Source organism: Camponotus vicinus, unplaced genomic scaffold (genome assembly GCF_025532165.1).
Source record: "Camponotus vicinus isolate PSW18456_S1 unplaced genomic scaffold, iyCamVici1.0 SCAF_2, whole genome shotgun sequence".
Classification (NCBI taxonomy): domain Eukaryota; kingdom Metazoa; phylum Arthropoda; class Insecta; order Hymenoptera; family Formicidae; genus Camponotus; species Camponotus vicinus.
In genome coordinates this window covers 7,626,326-7,651,679 of record NW_028141956.1, presented here as the reverse complement: position 1 = coordinate 7,651,679, position 25,354 = coordinate 7,626,326, and the positions used below count along the sequence as shown (strand labels likewise).

General features: G+C 35.9%; 3 protein-coding genes and 1 long non-coding RNA gene across 15 annotated transcripts in view; 2 read left to right on the top strand and 2 right to left on the bottom strand.

The window, feature by feature from the left end:
- The window catches only part of Zip48c (Zinc/iron regulated transporter-related protein 48C), a 34,350-nt gene extending 29,191 nt beyond the window's left edge, over positions 1-5,159 (bottom strand). Inside the window, exon 1 of one of the 2 annotated variants that reach the window (XM_083091378.1) lies at positions 4,572-5,159. In XM_083091378.1, the coding sequence (XP_082947504.1) occupies positions 4,572-4,679 (108 nt within the window). In that variant the 5' untranslated portion in view covers positions 4,680-5,159. The remainder of the gene's footprint in view (positions 1-4,571) is intronic. The other variant, XM_083091379.1, reaches the window with a different exon arrangement.
- LOC145966941 (putative Golgi apparatus membrane protein-like protein CG5021) lies at positions 4,457-7,575 on the top strand. 6 transcript variants are annotated; one of them, XM_083091396.1, is made up of 6 exons: positions 4,711-5,539; positions 5,611-5,785; positions 6,051-6,124; positions 6,212-6,446; positions 7,024-7,278; positions 7,356-7,575. In XM_083091396.1, exons 3-6 carry the CDS (start codon positions 6,063-6,065, stop codon positions 7,419-7,421), a joined length of 618 nt encoding a protein of 205 aa, XP_082947522.1. In that variant the 5' UTR covers positions 4,711-5,539; positions 5,611-5,785; positions 6,051-6,062; the 3' UTR covers positions 7,422-7,575. The 6 variants fall into 6 exon arrangements, with proteins under 6 accessions (XP_082947523.1, XP_082947518.1, XP_082947517.1 ...); XM_083091393.1 differs by having other exon boundaries at positions 4,718-5,539; positions 5,611-5,760; XM_083091397.1 differs by lacking the exons at positions 4,711-5,539; positions 5,611-5,785 and adding an exon at positions 4,457-4,660.
- Positions 7,576-8,822: 1,247 nt separating this feature from the next.
- On the top strand, positions 8,823-24,429 carry LOC145966945 (uncharacterized). Of its 2 annotated transcripts, XR_014437243.1 has the most exons (5): positions 8,823-9,579; positions 9,677-9,766; positions 10,289-10,424; positions 21,228-21,416; positions 24,043-24,429. It is a non-coding gene; the product is annotated as an uncharacterized LOC145966945 (long non-coding RNA). The 2 variants fall into 2 exon arrangements; XR_014437244.1 differs by lacking the exon at positions 9,677-9,766.
- Positions 10,193-25,354, bottom strand: part of Lar (tyrosine-protein phosphatase Lar) — a 261,039-nt gene continuing 245,877 nt past the window's right edge. For all 5 annotated transcript variants that reach the window (XM_083091364.1, XM_083091368.1, XM_083091365.1 and 2 more), the window contains 7 exons: positions 17,334-17,473; positions 16,791-16,993; positions 16,546-16,712; positions 15,037-16,397; positions 14,704-14,930; positions 12,800-14,612; positions 10,193-12,691 (listed from right to left, as the gene is read on the bottom strand). In XM_083091364.1, coding sequence (XP_082947490.1) covers positions 12,623-12,691; positions 12,800-14,612; positions 14,704-14,930; positions 15,037-16,397; positions 16,546-16,712; positions 16,791-16,993; positions 17,334-17,473 — 3,980 coding nt within the window. In that variant the 3' untranslated portion in view covers positions 10,193-12,622. The remainder of the gene's footprint in view (positions 12,692-12,799; positions 14,613-14,703; positions 14,931-15,036; positions 16,398-16,545; positions 16,713-16,790; positions 16,994-17,333; positions 17,474-25,354) is intronic.

The following is a 25,354-nucleotide window of genomic DNA, read 5'->3' as shown; positions in this document are numbered from 1 at the left end:
CTACTTTCAATTTTTATTCATTTAATATTTAAAAATTGTCACGCTATCTTCAGAAAAATTAGAGATTTATTTTGTGGAAATCTTTGATTTCATTAATAGAATAATAGAAACTATTAGCAGCAATAATTTAAATTTTTTTTAGAATTATATGTATATGTGTATATATATATATATATATATATATATATATATATATATATATATATAATTACTTCTCTTTGGCTTTGCCAAGTTCAAGATGATTTGCAACTCTGATTTAGCTTTAAAACGTCAGAGGTGTGGTATACATGTATTTACTTAAAGACATACAAGTGCATTAAATTTACAAAAAAATATCAAAATGTCATTATGTCAATATTGCGCAAGTAATATGCGTTTTATCTCGTATATCAGTGCGTGGAATACTATCAGCTGCGTCGACTATCTCTCGTATCAATCAAATTCATGATAGATATAAACAATCCAAGAAACAAATGCCAAGATTTTCTCAAATAATAACTAGAAAATGTCTAAAGCAATCTTTTTCATTTTTAATTCACTCGAAATGCAGTTCAAGAGGATAGAGATTAATTTTTTCATGTAAAACATTAAGAATAGTGTAAAAAATTAATTCTTTAAAATTAAAAGTGATGTATAGAAAAAAATCATGGAAATGTGATTAATATTATACAATATCTCTATCGAATTAATTTGATGATATTATTTAATATATATATATATATATATATATATATATATATATATATATATATATATATATATACACAGGGTGAGGCATTTATAATGACACAAGCAATTTCATCGAAAACGAAGCGAAATATAAAAAAATGTTTTAGACAAAAGTTATATGGCTTGAAGGAAGACATAAGATGGTGCCATTAGTTTCACCTTAAAGAATCACCTGAAGGTCACGTGAAGGTCATCTCCAACTTTTTAAATGGGATACCCTATATACTTTTGGATATTCTTATAGCTTGCCTCAAGAGCTTTCCAAAACACTATAATAAAGTATTTTTTTATTGAGTACTTTTCGAGTTATGAGGCTTGAAATAATATCTTTATTTTACATAAACTATAAAATATCTAGTAAAATATTCATTTCTTGATTATCTTACCTTAATACTTTTATGTACAAAATAATGAGAGGAATCAATTGGTGTAAAGAAAACACATAATTGTTTCGAAGAAAAAATATGTAATTTGCAATTAACAATTACATATTTTTTCTTAAAAACAACTGTGTATTTTCATTACACCAATTGATTCCTCTCATTATTTTGTACATAAAAGTATTAAGGTAAGATAATCAAAAAATGAATATTTTACTAGATATTTTATGGTTTATGTAAAATTAAGATATTACTTTAAACCTCATAACTCGAAAAGTACTCAATAAAAAAATACTTTATTATAGTGTTTTGGAAAGCTCTTGAGGCAAGCTACAAGAATATATAAAAGTATGTAGGGTATCCCATTTAAAAAGTTGGAGGTGACCTTCACGTGACCTTCAGGTGACTCTTCAATGTCAAACTAATGGCACCATCTTATGTCCCCCTTCAAGCCATAAAACTTTTATTTGAAACATTTTTTTATATCTCGCTTCGTTTTCGAAAAAATTGCTTGTGTCACTATAAATGCCTCACCCTGTATATATATATATACATATATATATGTTTATTATTAATATGTATATATACTGTGTACATCACATAATCTATTTGCTATAATTCGCAAAGTTCATCTAATAACAAAAATAGGCATCTCGTTAACTTATATTAAATTATAAATATTTTTTATAAATATAATATATACACTACATTATATTATAAACAAATATTATATTACAGACATTATGAAAATCTTTTTACATTAAAAAGTTGAATTCCTTTTTGCAAATGGCAGCAAGTATTCGATGCGCGTATTATAGAATTTCTTTTTTTACGTAATGTAATTTTCCTATTTTACAGACGTGCGGTAAATAACGTCGAGCGATATCTATACTAAGAAGGCATATTCGATATTTGCCACTTCCGTGAAAATATTTGATATCAGCCATATGATACCAAGGGAGAAAAATATACTTGCTATCTTACTATCATATTCAGATTAAAGAACAAGGAAAAGCATGAAACAGCGATTGTAGAGATATCATAATAGTAATTTTAAAAATAAATAAAATCTGTGACGCAGCTATCATCGTCCTAATAATACCATAAAAACGATTTACTTGCTCTTTGATATTAAAATTTAACTTGAATTTTAGACAAATTTTTTTTATATTCGACTTTTGTAATTGAATTTCTCTAGCAATTTTTATTAAAAAACAATTTATTGTATACAGATACACAAACCTATATATAACTTAATCTGGGAAGTTAGAATTGGAATTTAATGCAGTTAAGAGAGGCAAATATGTTGTAGAATATTTGATGTAATAGAACTTTTTCTCTTTAAGATTATTATCAAATAATCAAACAACAGACAAATATGTTGTAGATAACAGAATATTTGATATAATAGAACTTTTTCTCTTTAAGATATATATAATCAAATAATAATAAATATATAGAGTGATATACATAATGAACAAATTAAAGGAACATTCTTGAGATCATTTAAAAAAATGTTTTACATGGATTCGTTCGATAACAGTTATTAGAAATACGTGCTACTGTCAAAGAATATCATCTAAAATAATTTAAATAAGTTAGACTTTTTTCTTGTTTCTTGTTTACATATTTGGTTTATAGCTCAAATTTTCGGCTATTTATATAGTTTATATTATTAGCTCACACACAGTTTTCAATAATAAAATATCTTTAAAAAAAAACTTAACTAACAATAAATTTATAAGAGACTTCCATTTACAACGATTTCATGTACATTACGTCACGAAATATATCGTACAAGTGTCTGTGAAGCTGGCACGACATCTACGAATTTCAAAGAAATACTAAGAGTTCTGATAGCACTTTTCATAATTCTACAGTTCCTGATAAAAATTAAAATTATTAATTGTTGGAATTGTATGGATTTGAAATTGCATATGTAGGCTGAACAGAACTATCAGGAACTCTTGTTAAAACTAATGATATTCAATGCATTTTGGTACTTTGAGAAGGAAGGGTGTTGTGTTAGAATTTTTATCAGGAACTATGAAAAGTGCTATCAGAACTCTTAGGATTTTTTTGAAATTCGTAGATTGTCGCACCAGCTTCACAAACACATTGTACAATATATATCATATTTCTTTATAAGCATTTGCTCTATGTAATATACGCGTTTATCAAATTTTGCCATTAATACAATTTTATAGTATTCTAGACATATATAAATAAAGTTTCCATGTGTCTAGAGTTATATAAAAAAAGTTGTTTATTAATAAATAAAATTATGCAAAAGAGACCAACCATCTAAGGCAGCTGTTAGTGAAATAAATAGAATTTGTACGATGAACTGCTCCATGGATTTATCGAAAAAGATACGTATGAAGCCCCTCCCACTTCCATGTGCATAGATAAATTTCAATAATACACAAGAGGTAATTGAGAGAGACACCTCTTTCATATTATCGATTAACTTTTCTGTATATGCAGTATCTTATGCATGTAGACTCTAGACAGGTCTCAACAATGTAAGAGCGTCTGATACGAGCCGCTCTCGTAATAATACGCGCGCGAATTAAATCGAACGGAGGAAGCGGCGGATTATGCGAGTCCGCCAACGAGAATCGTTGCAGTGATTTCATTGAACCAGCTCTAAATTTAAATACGACGAAGAATCGAGCCAAAACAATTCCGCTTACGCAAATGGCCGGCGTTTTTGCATTCATTCGGAAATTCTTGCTCGAGAAATAGTCGACGCTCAGCAATAATTCGATAATTGAAATTTGTATGTCAACAGAAGTGTCGAATTTCTTCTTTTACGTTTTTTTCTTCATATGAGTTATGCAGAGAATCAAATATTTTTTCAAATGCAATTCAGTAAAGATTGATATGAAATTCCTAGATGGAAAAATTCAAATTAAAAGTACGGAAAGCAAGGAAGAAAATAAATGTAATTAATATGTAGACTATGTGTTTTATTTAGCGGTATAGAATACTTATAAATGTATATATTAAGTAAAATATTTTTCTTCTTTCATATAACAATAAATTAACTGATATTAATTTATTTTCATTTCATTCAATATTCTTTTTTTCTACAATTTCTATATTTCAAATTAAACGATCGAGCTTCACATTTTTGATACAAGAAAAAATGGAAAGAAAGAATAAATTAAATGCTTCTTTATATTTTAGTGTTCAAAATTAGACAAGTATCGAGAAAATAAAGGATGTGCAAAGTGCGATTGAAAAAATTCGCATTTAAAACGCGGAAAAGTGTAGAAAATAAGTGCAATTAAGAAGAAACGGAGCAAATCCTAGCTCGCGCATCGCGAGCAGACGCGATAAGGTTAAGTTTATTCGGGCGGCGTTATCAGGACGAGTCGCGTTACGCCGTGCCGGATGTCGATGCCTTAATCGGAACACGTTGCCGGAATGAAGGCTAGAACGCGAATGTTTACTCACCTGTTTGCCTCGGATGACGACGACGAGCGCGGCGCCGGCAGCGGTTAGAGCCCACGTGAACAGGGTCCCGAGGAACGCCTGGAGGATCGGCGAGTAATTCTTGATCATCGCGCGCGGGCTTCCGTCACATCGGGCAAGAGCCGTTACGATCGACGCGCAACGCGTGTCTCTTGCGGCGAACTGTGCGTTGGCGGACGCGACAGCCGAACGAGCCAAGTCTCGCGAGAGATCGGTCCTACGTGCACTCAGTCCCCCGCACTGCTTATCTCAACCACCGCGCGCGCACCACCAATGCACGGACATCGGATCACTACTACCACGCTACCGGGCTACACCACTACTTGGGCGCTACGAGTGGCGCGATGCACGTGTGACGTTTGCCACTCCACCGATGTCGTCCGTCGTCTCGTCGAGACTACCGAATCCGCAGGCGCGACGTGCGTAGTGCGTACACGCGACGCGCACACGCACGCACACGCGAAATAACGCGTCTTTTCTATACGTGGGCCGAAGGCGAGCATGCGTGCGCGAGCGCGGGCGGGAGCGCCTTCGATTTCTCCCTCGCGCCGATAAGCAGGGTTGGTCACGTTCGTGACGTCACCGCGGCCACCAATGTCGCGGCCAACTTCCGCCGATACGCCGGCCAATGGGCGGATCGCGCGCGATTTCTACGTACGTACGAGGGCGAGTCGCGCCTTTCGCCCGTGTCGGCGCCGCGTCTCGAGGCCTCGTCCGTACCGGTTATCAAGGATGTCAAGGTACTTCCCTTGATCGGCGTTTGCCCGTTCCGGTGAAACGCCGGAACGCGAACGCGTTTCGAGAAAATGGAGCGTTTTTTTCGTCAACGAGCGCGACGTGATCCGCGACGTTCGACCGCGAGGCGCCACTGTCGATCTGTAATGAATATAGCACCTAAAGCAGACGACGCACTTGAATTGTCAACGCGTGCAAACATGGCGTCCGCAACGGTAGGTGTCATACGCCGATCTTTTGCACAATCGACCGCATACTGACGCCACATGGTTTTTTTTTTTTTTAGTCGTAGCGAGTCCCGAAGTATACGCTCGATTGTCTCGTATGCGAAATATAAGAGTCGTGTTTTATTGCGGAGGAGATCTCGAGAATAATTCTAGTTGGCGATAGTCGGTGGAAAGTCGTTGTTCTGACATTCGCTTGCGCACACATTTCCGTATGTATATATTAGCGAAAGAAGGGTTCGTATATATGATAGTTGTACTCCGACTTTAATTGCCTTGTAAAAGAGAGAGCGTGGATAAACGTGTCTTCGAAGCTTTCGTTCGTTTACGTTTCCTTCGTTTTCGAGAAACATTTCACGTTTTAAGTTTTTTCATCCACGTCATAAAAATATAAATATATGCATGAGTTCTTGGGGTAAAGCGTTAAATATAGCGGAGATGTAACGGGATAAATGTATGTTCGATATGCCTATTTAGGATGTTCTACTATCTCGTTTGTTAGGTACCTTTACTGATGGATGACGATGCAATTGCTTTCGGAGAGGAAGAGGCTGCTCAAAATGCCAACAAGCTTAAGTACGTATAATAAGACATATACATGTTTTAATATGCAAATGTGAATTGTATTTTTGTAAAATTCAATATTATTTTCTAAAATTCTAGACATCCATACATTACATTGTTTCACTTGGCCTTCAGGATAGCAGCTATAGTAGTTTATATGCTTTGTGGTTGGTTTTCAAATAGCTTTATAGCGAGTTTTGTAACAGTGGTACTACTTTTATCAATGGATTTTTGGACCGTTAAGAATATTACCGGAAGATTAATGGTTGGGCTTAGATGGTGGAATTATGTGGATGACGATGGCAAAAGTCATTGGGTTTTTGAGTCTAAAAAGGTTTGCTTGATTATGTATGTTTTAAGATATATTTTGATTTATGTTATTATATAATAGCAACATAGATTATTTGACTTTTATTAAATTTTTAATAATTGATAACAAAGTGTTATTTATAGAGAAAATGATTTGCTTTTTTCTGGCCAGTGAACTAGAATTAATTTAATTATATATTTGAAAGAGATGTAAGCTCACATACACATATAATTTCATATTATATTGCATGTTATATCGCACAAGTTTCAGTTATAGATATATTACAAAATTTAGCTCTTTGAATTATCAATTGTATTTTTTTTATTTGACATGTTTCAATGCACAAATGCTAATTTAAATAGATTGAATAGTTCAAGGTTCACTAACTGTTATATGTTTATATCCTTGACATTTTCTGAAATTACCGTTCACTCCTTTGCAGAATATAAATAGATAATTACATAATAGCTTTATGCTCCATTGGATTTCTGATTATTATTGCTGATTAGATATGTATTAAAATATAGCTAATGTAATTTAAATCAATTAAATATAAGTCTAATATATAGGTTCAATGCCTGTTATGTACCCTGTGTTTCAGGGTGCACAACAGAACCGTATTAATGCAACAGAGGCGCGAATCTTTTGGTTGGCGTTAATTTTGTGTCCACTTTTTTGGTCAATATTATTCATTGTTGCACTATTTGGTTTTAAATTCAAGTGGCTTTTACTCGTCAGCATTGCCATTGTTTTGAATGGCGCAAATCTATATGGCTATGTTAAATGTAAAATGGGAAATGATCAAAACATATCAGCAGCCACCACTGATTTCTTCAGAAAACAAGTGATACAAAATGTATATTCATATATAAAAATTTACAAAATAATTTATCATGTACATATATAATTCTTATTTAATTCATTTTGCTACAGGTTGCTTCGATAATGACCAGGAGTCCTCCAACGAATAATTTCAATCAACCAAGTAATGTAATATAAATTTGTAAATTTGTAAGCACACTATATAATATCTGTCATCTCAAATTCATATATGCCTGATAACTTAATAAATATTTGCAAAATGTTTGTGTATATAATAACGTTAGACAGTATCTTTTAAGTATTCTATAAAATAAATCGTTATAAACCTTCATTATATTGTAACATTTTGATAGGATTTATTTATGATGGCGTTTTCTAGAAGGCTGTTGAACGAAGGAAATTGAAATGAATATTTATATCAAAAAAGCTAAATTTTTTTTTACGTTAGTACTAGTTTATTAATGCCGCAAGGCAATACATAATGTACACGGTATTTTTTTCTTGTCAACAGACTCTCTTCCTATTACACAATATTTATTTTGTATAGTTGTTAATTAGTAACATTGCATTTATCATCAGTTTACCTCAGCCTGTTGTATTCTTTCTGGCAAGAAAGTATCACAAAATAATTTCCCATTCTTTCAACGATATTTAGTATTTGACTTATTCTTTGCTTTTAAATTCATATTCTTCTTCGGATCTGCGACAGTCGCTTTACTGATTCATCTATAGATGAAATTGAGGCGATCTTATACACAGTAATAAACTCGCTATATATTGCACGGAGCTATATAAAAAGCAGCCGATCGTATTTTATTATATTATCAAAAGTGCTCCGAAGACACACGCGAGTTGTGTACGTTTTCAAGAAGAATACAACAAACCACATATTGCTATACATTTTAGGTCATAAAAAAATTATAAAGACTAACAATAATCATGCTACAAAAGTACAATATGTACGAAAGTTTTGGAATGATGTAAAAAAACTTAGCAGTATTACAATTATTATAAATGCACGAATATTGTGGACTTCTTTATAGCAGTAAATTTTAGCGATTATAGATTAACGACACTAACTTATATATATATAACTAGTAATATATTTATACAATCATTGAATTTCTTTTTTTTTTGTAACATAATTTAATCTGAAATTTCAAATGTGAAGCCACATTAAGAAAATTGGCAAAGTACATATGTTGATAATAATTACATTAAAATCTCGATTAGTTTTCCACAAAAGTTTTGTCAAATTACTATTAAAAAACTTAATACTTTATATTATTTATATTAGAAAAATGTAACGAGAATGAATGTTTAATGATTTATTACAGATGAGTACCTAATGAGATATTTAAAAGTTATTTTTAGCAAAAGTCTTTAATTTCTCTTTTTTTTCCAGAAAAATAAAACTATGATAAAAACTATAAAGTACCAGAATAATAAAACTTTATAATAAAAACCACAAGATGTATACAAGGTGTTTGACTTTTAAAATTTAAGAGCTATATTTGTTTATCAAGAAATGCACTTCCATAGTAAATATATTACTTTACCAAAATAAATAGTTAAAATAACTATGTGTTGTAAACTTTTTTAAATATTTGTACAATACATCAAAGCATCAGATAAAAATATTTCAATGGAAATAAATTAATATTATTTGTAGGTGTGAAACTTTACGATACATATAATTGTACAACATATAATTATTAAAATGTTATCTATTCTTAAATGTCTTTAATATCTTGTTTTGAGTTTTGTGTCCAAGTCTTCAGTCATATATTGTTAAAGCTAATAAACATTCAGTCATACACCATGTATAACAATTTGTTAGCAATATCTTGAAGAATAAATCAATTTGGTCAAATCTTTAAATACTAATTGCAGCTTTAAAATTATACATATTATCAGAAAACAAAAGATATTGCAAACTTTTCTCGTAGCGTTTAAAAAAATATGATTTAATTATAAATATGTAATACAATAATAAAAATTGTAATACATAAAAATGTTTAATCAATGTATTATATATTAAACTTAATTTTGATTAAAGTAATAAACATATAAATGTGAAATTGTATTTAAGGGAAGAGACAAATTATATGGAAAAATTATATGGAAAATGCTTTATAAATAAACACTCTTCCCTAAACAATATAGAAAAAATCTCGGAACTCCATGTTGATGTAAATAGGTTAGAATTACATTCTGAAGGCCAAATATTATCGAGTCGTAATAAAGGCTGCCAACATGATAAAAATTAACTCGATAATTCAAAAATGCATCAATGTAAAAATTTAAAGTGTTAGTTTCAAGTGAAATTTGAGACGTAAGGCAAATCGTAGAATTATTTTTATAACTAGTATTATCATTATTATTATTGTTACAAGTAATCGTATAATTATTATCATTACATTATAATTTAGTGAAAAATGTCATGGTTTATAAATGGTTCAACAGGCAGTGAAAAATTTGATATAATTATGCATGTAAATGTATACGTACATATTTCAATGGTAATGAAATGAATTAATTACTTTTTCCAGCGCAAAAATGTATTAAATGCAAATATGAGATGGCCCTCAGTTTGTTTAGCGGAAAAAATATTCAAATTAAACAATAAAATAATATCGTTCTAGTATTTCTCCAATTCATAAAGTAACATTTTACACGAAAGCTATTGTATAGAAGCATGTCGAAACATTGCAATAAACATAATTAAAAAACAATAGTTTAAAAAGTATAAAAAAAGTGTAAAATCGCGAATAAAAGTTATTTAAAGAATTAAATATTATGAGTTGGTACAACATACTGAGTAGATTACACATTCTTTTTTTAAAACTTAACGTATAGTCTGGAAAATACTCACATATTTTTAAATATCTCCATGTCTTTTATGCACACTCGCATCTCTTTTATGATATTTATAATATATATCTATGTATATATATATATATATTATTCATCATTTTATATATATATCATTTTGTATATATTTATATAATGTTGCTAATGACAGACGGTGCATTTATGTACAGATAGTCACAGTTCCTGACCCTCGAACCACTAATTAATGGAAAAAAATGTATACTTGTATAAAATCATGGAAATTATGGAAATCATAGAGCTCTGCCATTAAAATGTGACATGACAAGATGTATTTACACATGTCAGGTATGTATCATAAGCATAGATAGTTACAGTCAAAAGAATGCCAAAAAACCAAATCTATAATTGATAAAGTTTCTGAGCAAAAATAACATCATATGTGTAATTGCATGTACATTTTTTTAAATCGGTAATTTCTAAAGTGTTAGGTGCAAGATGTATCGAACAATATTATACAAATTTAGAAATACGGAATATATAAACAAGTGCACAATTATTGTCTTCATAGATTTAAGTGCTTGCAATTTTAAATTGCAATATGTATAGTCAAAGCTATCTCTGTAAAATGGAAATGTTATAAAAAGTGACTTTTATGAAATTATAAAATGATAAAATCAACTATTGATTAACTATTAAGTGCATTAATAAACACTTTATAAAGTAGGATTAAGTACACTCACAATGATTTTATAAAATCAAAGCAGTTAATGCATTTGTTTTTATTAAATTATTTATAATTATAATTATAATTATAATTATAATTTATAATTATAAGAAATATTTGAATTTCTCACAAATTCATTAACATAATGCTGATTTTATAAAATAAAAAAAATTTCATAAACTTATTAAATATTTTCACTATAGTAGATATATTGTATAACAATGTGCGTTTCTTGGCATTGATCTGACATTTAAGAAAAAAAAAATATTTTACAAATGTTGATGAATTTAATGTATTATTAATATATGTAAATATCCTATATGAATGAACTTAGAGAGAGTTCTGATACAAGTATCCATATAACTATACAAATCGAAAAACAAACTGATATATAAAGCCAAATAAATTTATGATATACTGTTTACTTAAAAGAACGATAGAAGTATTCGTGCGAGATGAAAGCTACATTGGAACTTTGTACATAAAGGTATCGAGGGCTCGGAAGAACAATACACGAATTCAACATACAGTGCTTCTATGTAAATTAGTTTTTTTTCTTTTATAGAAATGTGCACACAAATTTATTTGTGCACTTTTCATTGAATATAGGCACCGTTTCCTTTCATCCTTCTTTCATTCGAATCATTTTTTCATCATCATTTCCCTAATGGCATCGCTTAATCTAGCCTTAAAACAATTTTTTTCCTTATGATCTATCTAACATTATTATAATAGGTAAAATGAGAAGATCCCTACTGTTCATAACGAGTACAGCATTAATAATTGTCAATTTGGCAGTATGGCAATTTTCTTATCTCTTGTGAGCGGAAATTTTCATCTCTCTTTCTCTCTTTTATAAAGCTAAAGAAAGTAATTTAGTTGATTTTTCATTCTGTTATTTTTTCTACATCAGTAAGTACTTGAATATGTGAAACGTGTCATATATGGTAAATTGTAGATTTTTATCTTCACAAATGTGCGTTTCACACATGTATGCAGTGCATTACTTTGTTTCTCTCACAGAATCAACATCAATACCTTTTCATTCCTCTATGCAATCGCTACTGAAGGAAGCACTCTTATCTTCAATAAACGAGAAAGGTTTGATGTTTCAGTTTGTAAGAGGTACATGTAATACACTACATTTTGAATGGGAGAGATATGATTTTAATATTTCAGTCTATCTTAGAATTAGATTATTTAGATCTTAAAAAATGTTTTTGTGAATGATCGATTCGGCAATGGGATATGTTCCAATTTACTAATTTACGAATGTGAATCCTACGCGGTGACGGCTTACAATTTTGATTACATTGTCGTACTTAATTGATCTTTCAATGTGAGAGAATATCTGGAAATTAAAAAATTCCTCTTTGTTCACACAAAGAAAAGAACATATGTATGACAATGTGCGACACGATTGTTCATACAATCATACGTTTTGTATTTCTAAACGGCAGTTTTGAGTCGCGTTTTAACCGCGAGGGAACTTTCGAGTCTAATTTTTAAAGAGATTAGCCTAACCTGATGAATGCTTCTCAACACGATTTGGGCATTTGTTATATCGTCAAGAATGAAAATTTCCGGCATATTTGCATATTTACTATAACACCATTAACTAAACATTTCTTCTCTATGTTAACTGCCCACGATATTAGTAATTGCGTTGCTATTGTATTTGTTCTTGGAAGGTACGAGAACGTCACATGATTTTATTGTACTAGACACGTCGTACTTTTGCCCTCTCGACATCTCTCTCGCTTCTTTGTCGATCTCGCTTATCCCTCGATAGATCCCTCTGTTCACGAGAGTCGGCTTGTCAGTTGGCATAATGATCAAAAGACCCTAAATACTCCAAACTGGCTCGATAGCAGAACTGGTATTGATCCTGAAAAAAAAAAGAAAATATCATTAAAGATATTACCTTTATGTGTATGTATATGTATATAAAATACTGCATTTTGTGAAACATTGAAAGCAACAAGAGCTTACAAACCTCGGTTTGAACCATAGCCGGACGTTGCGTGCGTAATATTCTTACAGTCTGGAAAATATCGACCACGCCCTCATATTGCATTCGTTCTAATACGATGCTAAGCGTTATGAAGACACCCGTCCTTCCTACACCGGCGCTGCAGTGCACGGTGATCGGTCCGTCTTGGCCGAATTGTTCTTTCGTTTTGTGCACCTGACCGATAAAGTCGATGAAACCATCACCAGATTTCGGGACTCCTTGTTCCGGCCAGTCGATGAATTGGAATTGCCTGACTGTACGACTGGCACCATCGCGCGCATCAGTCACCTTGAATTCTCGCAAAATATATTGCGGCATATTATATTCTGCAATCGGATCTACGACGAAACATTGGTAACGGATAGATCGGTCGGACGGCCAGTACTGATGACATTTTTCTCTGCCCATTTCCTTCAATTTTGTCAGCATAACGACAATCGTGGAATTATGCTCCCACAACATACGCCAGAAATCGTCAGTGGTGTCGCATAGAGGACCTTGTGTCGCTATATAAGCTGCTCGATAGCGATATCCGTCAATTAAGCTCGCATTTATGTAATCGGATCCTTCGATGTTACGTTGTGGTTGCAAGCACACTCTAGTACACTCGTAAGGCAGAATGTGGACCAATCGATTTTTGTGTTTGTTGCACGGTAGATTCGCGGATATAAATCTGGTCGAGTCGGCCTTAATGTTAGAAAGCTTCTTGAATTCCAATTCCATTCCAGTTATATTGTCGATCTCAGGTTGCATGAGTTTCTGAATGTGAGAATGCAGATTTCTGGCCGGTACCTCAGTATTGCCGCAAATCACCGCTTCAAGTAGAGCGTCGTGAATGAAAATGTATTGATCCTCAGTCTGAACCATGTAATTCCTTTGAGCTCGTAGACATGTGACGTGACCATAAATATCGATCATTTTTTCATGTTTAATCCTCTCCAACATCGAGTCTATCACGATGAAGCAACCAGTTCTTCCTACGCCGGCACTACAATGTACTACTAACGGTCCACTATCGGGTACGTTAAGCGACCTGACTCTGCGTAAGAATTGCAAAAACGGTGCAGGGTGTTCCGGCACGCCATGATCGGGCCAGGCTGTAAATTGCAGCTGCTTTATCTCTCGTCGCTCGGAATAACCCGCTCGACAAACATGAAACGTGCGGATGCAGTAGGTTGCCAGCTCTTGAATATCGTTGATGGTCACAGTCATCTGTCCATAAGTTTCAGATAAGTTTCCTCTAGTAGGCCAGTATTGATCGCATTTAATCCTTGTTCTCTCTTCCAACTTTGTCATCATCACGATCGTGCTGGTTCGCAATTCCCAGCACATACGCCAAAAGTCCCCGAATGTCTCCTGTAGAGGTCCTTGCGTAGCCACATATGCATTTTGCTTTCTATAACCATCGCAGTAATTGGCATTGATATAATCCGAACCCGGCATGCCATCGACAGTTTGGAGAATGACCCGCGAATGATCGTATGCAATTACGTTGGCGTAACGATTTTTCGACGCGTTGACTTCCATATTGGAATGGTCCCACGTGAATTGTTGACCAGGCTCTATCGATTCGTACTCTTGACTGAACTTGAGATTGTCGTTCGCTTTCAGGCGTTCGATGTGATTGCCCAGTTCGCTGATTGGAATCGGCGGGTGTGAGATCATGCCTGGAGTTTGGAAATTTAATCGTCGCATTTCTACCGGATCCGACGGTGCGTGATTAGAACTTATATCTGCTGCCATGAGTGGCCGTGTAACGGCTGCTTGATCTGGCGCTTTGCATGGTTGTCTTCGTCTGAAATAATTATGAAATAAAAGTATGAATATATAACTTTTATTTATATAGATTTTAAATTGTTCTTTTTCTAAAAAAAAACGCAACTTACTTTTTAATGACAAATAGAAGAACAAGGCAAACGCTGACCATCAATGCTGCGATGATGGGACCAACAACCCACACCATACCTGGTTCTTGACCACTAGTTTTTACTGAAACTTCCGGATTTCCATCCGAAGGAGTGTTGGGATTTGGTCGACGTGGTGGTTCGCCAGGAGGTACTTCTCTCATGTCCAAAGATAGGTATTCGGAAAATGGGGATGACGTGTACAGATGCTAAAAAGAATATTTTCCCATAAATAATTATAGAATTATATACCCATAAATAATTATAGAATTATATAATATTTATAAATCTCGTTAGACGTCCCATGTATCTTACCTTTCGTGGAGTATCGACTACGGCCCGTACAAATATTCTATAGCGTTTATTTTTTGCGAGTTTCCGATTCTCGTATCCCTCGTAAATGTCTCCGCTACCTAAATGGAAGGTATATGGAATGTCTCTGTGTGGAAACTTGGCTGCGATATAGGGCGCGTTTTCTCTCTCCTGCTTGGCACCTTTTCCAGTTATTATATCTTCTGTCAATTCATCCGGTTGTTTATCGGCAGTACTCTTGTCTTCGGGCACAACTATCAGATAATAGTGTGAAATCGGGCCGTATTCCTCGGAAGCTTGCGGCAGAATAACTTGAATCTCTTCACCATTAACCACACCATAGAAGTCTGGCTTTACCATCGGTTTGGGTGCAGCCATCTGCGTAGTGACTGTAATTTTCGCCGGTGGCCTATATTGTTGGTCACGTGGTACAGCGCTCACGTTAACATTATAAGTAGTAAATGGTTGCAATTCGTTTATCATTGCGGTCGTTGTTTGAGGATCCAATTCTATTCCCCTGCGAGGGACGATTTGCGTCTGTGTTATACCCTGAGAATCTACGAACTCTTTAACAGCATCGAACGAAACTTTATACTTCAACGGGGTCAGTCTTATGGGTGGAGTCCAAGACAGAGTCATCGAGTGTGTCGATGAGTCCGGTGCTCTAAGGTTTAGCGGTACATCTTCCGGTTTTACTTTCACTGTTACCTTTTCGCTGAGCCTTCCCAGGCCAGTTTTATAGCGCGCAGCTACAGTTATAGCGTACTGGGTGAATTTTTCCAGATTGATTAGATCCGCCGATTCTGTCAGGCCGACGCTCTTTTGCTTCCACTCGTCCAGATCTTCCACAGCAGTCGTCGTATAAAAGATTTGATAACCGACAATCTTCCCTCTGTTGGGCACTGGTTCCCACCACACTTCTACACTGGAATCCGACGTGGCCACTGCTCTTACAGACATTGGAGCCCGACCGATATCCTTCTCCGTCATTATCGTAATCTTCTCCGAGTACGGACCGCTACCTTGTGACGTATGCGCTCGCACATGAAAAACGTATTCCGTGTTTTCTTCCAAATCAGTGAATACTGCCCTCGTCTTGGTCGTATTCCTATCTGTAGTACTAGAGTGATCGTTCTTCTTATTGAATTGCACATCGTAACCGATTATCTGACCGTTTCTATGTTGACGAAGTGGTTTATCCCAGGTAACGCACACGGTGTCGGGAGTTTGAAAGAAGTACGATAAGTTCGTCGGTGGCCCCGTGGGTTCACCTTCTGGGCTGAACCAATATCGCACGGTCTCCTGGCCAAAGCCGATGTTATTTTTACCCGCTACTCTGAACTCGTAATCAACGCCTTGTTCTCCTATTGATTTATTATTTGAAAAAATAGTTTGTTATATATGTGGAAATAGAAGTAAGAATAATTCATAAAAATAAATAGCGATTATGTGTTTTCAAGATTTATATCATACTACTCTAATAAACACTAAGTACTAATTAATTTTTCTCACCAAGATCTGTGATTTTATACGTATGCTGACGCGTGCCCTCGATAAATTCCTCCTTCAGCGTCTGATTTTTTATACCATATCGAATACGATATCCTAGCAGAGTACCATAGGTTTGAGTGGGTTGGACCCACTCGAGTTCCAAAACATCCGGGCCTCTACTTAGCACCCTGAAAAAAACGTAGAATTAATCAGTCGCGGTAAAATTTCTTACAAAAGCACAATATTTCCAAGTCGGCGTTTCTCACTTCACGTTGACTTGCGGCCTGTTTGGCACTCCGCCCGGTGTCCTAACGTGAATCGGTACCGAACGATCTCCGTCTCCTTTTCTCGTTAGCGCCGCCACTTGCACCGAGTATCTCGTGTCCGGTTGCAATCCGGTAATGTTCACCTCTAGCACACCGTCCTCGTGCACATCCCGACGTATCGGTTCGTTCAATAGATCTTTCCCCTGAGAAATTATCAAAATTTCACCGCGAGTTCATTTCACTATCTATTTTTGTGTATTTCCACTGTTTCACTTAAGACAGACATTACTATGTAATAATAAGTGATTGTTGACGTTATGATTTAAAGCAATAATTGCATCTTATTAAAAAAATTAAATACTCTATGGATACATCCTATTAATGCAAGAGAATAGGGATAGTAAAGATAAGAGGATTTCACGATACAATACATGAATAGAGGAACGATAGAACACAAGTATAAGATTTCATTAGTAAGTTTCACGTTAAGAGTTTGAAACTTTCAATGCTTCGTTATTGATCGTGTAGCAACCGCAAACTGACCTCCTCCCTCACTTCTTGCACGTGTATGTGGTACCCTCGTATAACGCCGTTCTGATCTGTCGCTTTTGGCGGCTTCCACTCGACGTGTATTGCCGTCGAGTTGATCGGCGTGACTTTGACGTCCTGAGGATCCCCCGGCACTGTAACGCAATCCATAATTAATTCGCGCACTTTATGCTCTTCCAACGTCACACTCACAGACACACGCCCATGTATACCCACAGACGTACGTGGACAGGGGATAATAAATAACGATTTTACAAAATCTGAAATAATAAATAACATACTTGTATAAAATTCAAAGAAACTGCTCGAGAGAGAAATGAAAGAGTATGTAAGTCGTCCGCAGTCTGTCTTGTCTGCCAAGAGATCATTACATATGACCATTATTATTTACATTTCAGAAGCAAAAAGAATAATGTTAGAAAAGCAATAAGCTTTAATATATCGGTAGCCAAGGTATCCTTTGTCGCAAGAGAAAATGTACTTAAAGAAGAAAAAAGCGAGAAATAGAATTAATCTTTTTATACGTTTCTTTTACATTCTACTACCGTCCATCCGTCCTATTTGTCGTTGTAACAGAAATTAAAAGAAAAATAGACTACAGAGCGAGAATAAGGTAGTAAAATACAATCGAAAAGGAAACACGAGAAGGTACCAGCAGTTATAGCGCGCTTGCGGGAAGAAAAATCATAAGTAAAATAAGTTGTCGTGAAGGAAAGAAAGATGAAATGGGAAAAATGAAAGAAATGAAGAAGTAATGGAGAAGGTAATTACATGCCGCCAATCACACACGGACAAAACGACGTACAAACAATATTACGAGGCACGTTGTACCCCATGCTCTACGCCCCTGATTACGATCCTCCATTTGAATACCAATAATGCTTTTTTCTCTCTTTCCTTTTTTTCATTCATTTATTATTTTTTTTTCTTTAGCCCGCGTGTTGGATTCACGCCTTCGCGTATACAAGCGCGCGTAGATACGTCACCGAGTATATACGGTCAAATACGCGGTAACGTTGGACACGGTACACAGCGGCAATATTGGAGAGTCCATGACTTGAGAGAGACCAAGAGTAGATGTTTGAACGCAAATTTTCGCGGAGGAAGGTGTATAACGAATGCACTCGAAGGAATGAAAGTTACAAGCGACAAACCGGAAGAGTCTCGCTCTTGGATCGGATGCAGGGGCAGTGGCGGTAAATATGCACGTCGCCTATTTACAACGTTTATTTACAACCACGACCACCATCCGGTGAAGTTAGAAACTCGCGACTTCCACGCGGCGACGTGTTTTCGCGTCAACGTCGCAACTTGTAACGTCGCGATTCCAGAAGTTGTCCGAAAGACGAGATAATAACTCGATTGTGTTCCATGGACGGTCCAGTATTCGTCGTCGCTAAACGGCTAATTATAAGAGAGAAATGAGAAACGTAATGTGATGGGAAAAATAAAAATCCATATAAAAATCAGCACTGCCTAATACCTACTTCCGCACGATATATATATGTATATAACAATAATAGCAGCTTTTTCTACGATGGGAGGATATGCAAAAAACGAAATTTGCTCCGCAACGAAAGTACATACAGAAAATTTCGACGCAGAACTGAATCGTCGTAGCGCGGATTTGATGAGAAGCGATTGGTAGATCGCGTGCTCGCTCTGCTTTTCTAGCTCTCGTACGTATACACAATTAAGTAAGATCAAGATCACACTTACAATTTCGCTATGTAGCGCAAAAAACAAGGACGGCGAGCGCGCGCAAGTCGCAGCGTAATGTATGTAATAACATGTCTTTTTTTTAAGATTATGTCGTAATATATTCGCTGGCTGCAGCAAACAAAAAGAAATAACTGTAGGACAACACTCTGAGATTTAACTCTTTCGACAGATAACAAAAGAAGAGTATATGTAATATATATATATATGCAAAAAAAATGAGACGGAGACAAAAAGAAAAAGTGAAACAAAAATTAACGGTATAGAAAAATATCATGGCACAACTCGAGCTAAGGGATACTCACTTTTTTCAGCTGCGCCCCAAAAGTCGCCAAAAAAGTGGGAAAAAAAAAACTCGTAAAAATTCGTGTCAACTTCGCACGTACATTGAATAGAATATTATAATGTAATTTAATTACTTTTTAAGGCATATCACAATGGGTAGCACACTACTAATTATCATCAAAATTGGCCCTCTCTATATGTAATGGCTATTCTCGATTTTACGATAAAAAAAGTATAGATAAGAGATCTCTTTATCCTTCTCTTCTCGAAGCAGGCACGCGCTCGCATTCGCTCGATTCGATCCTTTCGCTCCGACCTCATGCGCTCGATGACAATCGTACCGCTTATTTAATCTCGCAACTGCTAACGAATGTCGGTGGCAACAAGATTCATGATCCAATCGATCGTTAAATAGACCAAAAAAAAAATGATCACTTGGCCCTCGGTTGCAGTTGGTCGCAGAGAGGCGGGAGACGTGAGAATATCTTTTTTGGCATGCGCAATCACTACTCCAAATATGAAATAACTAAAGGCTCATGTTCACCTGCCTCGTGTCGGGGAGCAAAAGTCAAATGTATCTCACGTTTCTCCAAATATGCTCGATATATTCGCAGCTGCCGATGGCAATAATCTCAGAACGAATCGAGATCTCCCTTATTCCTTCCCTCTCCCGACACGAGACATTAAAGAGGGAAAGACCTATGATAAAATGCCTACGAAAAGAAAGCTATAGGAAGGAGAAACCATAAGAAAGAATAAGGTGGACGGTTTCTAGGATGTATTAAACGAGAGAAGGGTATTGTCGTATTGCTACGGTATTCTATAGAACTTGGACAGTCGTGAGAAAAACTCGCGATTCCTCTTGTGACGTTATCGTCAAAAAACTCACGGTACAAGAGTGGGATACATGTCGGTAGGGTGGAGTGTCTTCTGAGGAAAAATTGTTTTTCTTTTTTTTTCTTTTTGCAACTCCAAAAAGTCACCCGCAAAAAACAGCAGCTCGATCAAAAATTTTTGTCATTTCAGCAAAGGGGAGACAATAGGGTAAATTAAAGAGAGAAAGAGAGAAGACGAGAGAAAGACAGAGGGACAAAACAAGACAAACAGAACAAGAGGTCTCTTTCTCTCTCTCGATTTAAATACCATAAAAAGATATCCCGCTATTTGTCTCTCTCCTTCATCCCTCTTTTTTTCTTTCTCTCCCTCCCTCCCTTCCTCCTTCTCTCTCTCTCTCTCAATATCAACATCCACCCGCGCATTCATCCACGCAAAAATCACAAAATTTCGCGTAAAACGCGCGTGCAAATACGTTTCGACAGCCGTTGCCGAGACGCGATGGTAGAGGTGCCGTTTATTTGATTAACGAATTGTGCGCGCGTACCTGTCGATGATCGAGTGTGGTCGAAACTGTCGATGGCATCTAAAATATCTAATTCAAATTGGCGGAACTAGTTGGATCGAGCTAAAAGGAATACCAACTGTGTTTATAAATCATGCGCTTTGTTGGGGTATAAATACAATAATATAATTTTTGTATATCAAAATTAGAAAAAAACAATCAGAAACATCAATGGACAGCCGAAGCTTTCGAGACTTTAACATTACGCCTACAAAAGAGTGTTGCTTCAACTGCTGCTTAATAATTCAAATACAAAAAGAAACAAACCACACACACACATTTACATATACAGTATACTGTATAATCATACCTTTTCTAGATATTTATGTAAAAAATATGTGTGCGTCTCTCGAGATAAAAGATAAAATATATATGTTATATATATATTTAAAAAGAGAAAGATATGGTATTTAAACAGAATATTTTGTTGCACATATCGGAGAGAGAGTCTGAGAGAATAATAAAATACTATATTTGACTTACAGAGACAGAAGTTGGAAACGGATCGAAGTCTCGCATGCAGAGAGCGAAGGTATTATACGTAATATAGAAAATGGTCGTCGAGCGGTTATGACATTCCAACGAATTTGATTACGTATGAAAATTAATGGAATCCGATGCTCGCAGTCCACATATATCCGGATTTTTCGTTTCGCCTCCATATGCAGCATACGGTAAGTTCTCTAGATAAAGTGCGCTTCACCCGCGCTGGACATTTCGCGCACGAGCAAAAATCGAGAATTCAATTTGGAATGTGCATTTCGTATTTCCATTTTTTTTACGCGTGCTACTTTAAAAAGAGATGGCTATTTCGCTTGCGGATATTAAGGTCATCGGTCGTTTCCGGCGGGGGTGAAGTCTGATGAGCCGACATTGAATGCTTCCACTCGTCGTAATCCACGGAATTGTGGCCGATGTTGTGAGCATACAAATAAAAATATAATCAGAAAAAATCTGATAAATATTGGTATTCAAATGTTTTCAAGAAAACGCCTCGCGAATTTCTTATTTTTTTTTTCTTTCTCAGTAATAAATTATGCGACTCTTTTTCTTCGTCGAGAACGTTTGGGCGCAGAGAAAATTTCGTGCAAGAGAACTTTCGATTTGACTTCTATTATATACCGTTCTCCTTTTACTGATCACTTTCCTGATGCTTTTCGATTACTTTTCGTTTACGCATTCTTACGCGCGTCGTCCTTCTTCCATCCGGTATCCTTTTACACAATCACTCACGCATTCACGCGCACACTTTCCTGTCACGACCTCGAAAAAAACATACTATGAATTATAATCGACTGCGGTTTTTTTTCATGATATTATACATAATATCGGTTATAATAAATTCGTGCGCACTTACAAAGGCGGAAAATTAAATTTCTGACAAAAACAATCTACATGAGGCAATCCTTGTATGTAAAATACTTTTCATGTGTATGTTCACTTTTAAACAAAAAATTTTTTAACACGTATACGTAATTTATGTAGATCGTTTTTTTTCCAAAAAATTCATTCATTTTCCACAAAACATTCACGAATTAATGGTCGATGTAACAATATCGTTTCATAAAGATCAGATTGTTTTTATTGCAGTTAAAAATCCTAAAATCTACAAAATTCGCGACCACGAAACACTCGTCGTTAATGTTGCCATTTCGGTTATTATCGCTATTTCGAGATCGCCTCAGGAAGGAGCTTCAGGTTGCACGACAGTCGACAGTGGGGGTGCTTTTCGAGGGTGCTTTCAGTGCTGGTGCTCGACGGCACGATATTGCATCGTCTATAACAATATTTATTCGGACGTGTGTAGCCGCTGCTGTGTGCACGGTGCTCTCTCACGCAACAACGTGAGCATATCTCTATGTATATGCATATCCAGTCGCACACGCCCGCACGCGTGTCCTACGTGAATACTACGTGCACGCGTATGCGCCGTCTCGCAATCGAATTGATCGTAAAAGCGGGGTGCTTGCACTTGAGAATCCGGTGCATAGGAAAAGGGCAAGACTATGACGGCGGCCGGCACCACGCGACGCACGCACGCACGTGCGTGCGTGCACGTTTGCCGCGTGGCACTCTAACTCCACGAAGTGCGTGTATGCGTGCGTGGTGGGTGCGAAAAATACGTGTAACACACGGTGCCGGCACGCGTTTACATGACTTTTGCAAAGTGCCCGTGCACATACGGTGAGACATTTTATATATATATAATATCATAGTAGCGGTGATAAATCTCGGTAAATAGTGAACGATGACAGTCAGTAATAATAGTAAACGTATGCGTTAAAAGATATATATGTATATATATGCTATGCACGTGACGGTGAATCTTTGTGCTTGACAATGTGCGAGCTTACACGGCAGGGTGCTTTCAGCAGTGCTTTTTATCGTTTCGCTTCGCTCTGCCGAGTCTGCTTCAGGAGGGTGAAACGGGCGTCGGATCAGTTGCTTCATAGACAGGACAATGCGGGGAATGGGGGATTGGAGGAATGGAGAAGAAAGGGGCGCAGGTGGAAGATGGAAAAACGAAAGAGGACAAAGGAAGGAGAGAGAAAGGAAGGAGGAGAGAGGGTTTCATAGCGGTGAGCAGTGAAAGGCGTAAGGAAGGTCGTTATGAACACGCATCGGTACGACTTTTCGTTCAACAACTATAGTGACATAATGCCTCCGCGACAAATGATACTTCTCTGCCTGTCCAACGTGGAATATCTTCATAGCCCGTTAGAGATGAACAGAGTCGTATCGTATACACAATCATCTACCGCGCGTTTTTCTCCGTTTTACTTCTCTTCCCGAATCGAATAATTTTTTTATAATTCCAATTTTTTTTCTCGCTCAATTATTATTATTACTTTTTTTTTCAATCTCGCGATCTGTTGTTTCTACTTATCTGTGAAACTTTTAACAATCACGATTGTACCGTATCACTTCGCTTCCGCACCGAGAGAAGTTATCGTTACGATTAAATGATTTCCCGGACAGATACCGTGGCTAACAATCGCGTGGAGATTTATTTTTTCAACCACTACTGTATAAATATCGTGCAAACAATTTTTTTCCTCTCGGTGCTGAATTCGTTTGTTATGGGAGGAATCGTGCTGAACGTTATTCTGACCGGCAAAGGGAGAAGGGCGAGAAGGGGTGAAAAACGTTCGACATGCGGGATCGATTGGCACCTTCGGGTGCTATTCGGTCGGAACAGGGATGGGAAGTAACAGAAAGCAAAACTGTCTTCATGCATCGGCATGCCATTCATAGGATGTAGATGGTATTATATAATGTGAACGTGATATAATTTACTAGGAAGTGATCTCGCAGACTCGACACAGTTCGGCGGATTTTGATGGTGGCGATGGAGAAGATGGGGGGATAGGTGGAACACCGGAATTCAAAGGCTTCTTTTGTTTTTCGTGACGGGAAGAGTTCGAGAGGTTGCGTTTCTGGGATCGAGGAAGTCAAGGAGTCTTTAAACAAACGAAGGCATGCTCTAAACATGTGCAAACGATAGGTAGAACTAAATCTCAACTAAAGACAGAAGAGCCTTATATATCAGAGATATATATAGAAATATATATATGTGTAATATATATATATATATAGTGAAAAAGTGCGTCATATATATATTCTTGTGTGTGAGATAACATTCGCTAGAGTTTTTATATATATACGTAAGCGCTTCACTCGCAAGCTGTCCCTCGCTTTGCCATTATTTTCATCAGATTGTTGCGCATGTAACAAGTTATTATTTAATTTTGTTCGTTAGTATTATTTACTTATTTATTTATTTCATGTAACTTGTACAGCTAATAGTGATATGAAAAAAGAGGAAATAAAAACGGAAATAATGGCACGCAGGGCAGCCAGTCTGACTTCTATCTTCATAACACGTGGCAAGAGTGAGTTAATAAACTAAAGGAGAGAAACGAAACATCTTTACTGACGTAACCACGGTAACCACCAGAAAGAACACTGAGTGTAATGAATACATATTATTAGATTGATATATTACGATAATATGAATAGATCTTAAAAACTAGCTGTTCAAAACCTGGATCATCCTCCTGCAAATGCTTTAAGGAAAGACAAAAACACTTGAGTGAGTATAATTAGGTATTAATTAGCGTGTCAAAATAGATATCCAAGTTTTAAAAGTGGGGCTAGGGAGATGAAAAAAACCAACGGCAACGAACAAAGAGAGAGAGTTGCGATTAGGCCCTGTAAAAACGGTAAGAAAATTCGTTTTTTTTTTCTTTTTCTCTTTCATCGTTAATAGCTGAGCTCAAAAATTGGTTATCAGCTTCTGAAAAATCCGTGGCTGCGTGCACCTGGAAAAAATTATCGTGGGCACACTAAAATCTGAGGGGACGGAGGAAAGGGTGGAGTTTTTCGGGAGAGATTTTGGGATAGCTAGAATAAGTCGTTGGACATTTTTTATTGCCGCAAAAAATCCAAAAATATAAAATCTTGCCAGCCAAAAACGTAGGGCCATCATCGTTTCGTGTTTCGCGTCGCGTGGGTGCCGGTTTTTTATAAAAATCGGAAGAGTGAAAAGGAGGTTGCGAAAAGAACGACAGGAAAGCGTGATTGGAGAGGCACGAAAAATCTAAAAAGTCGT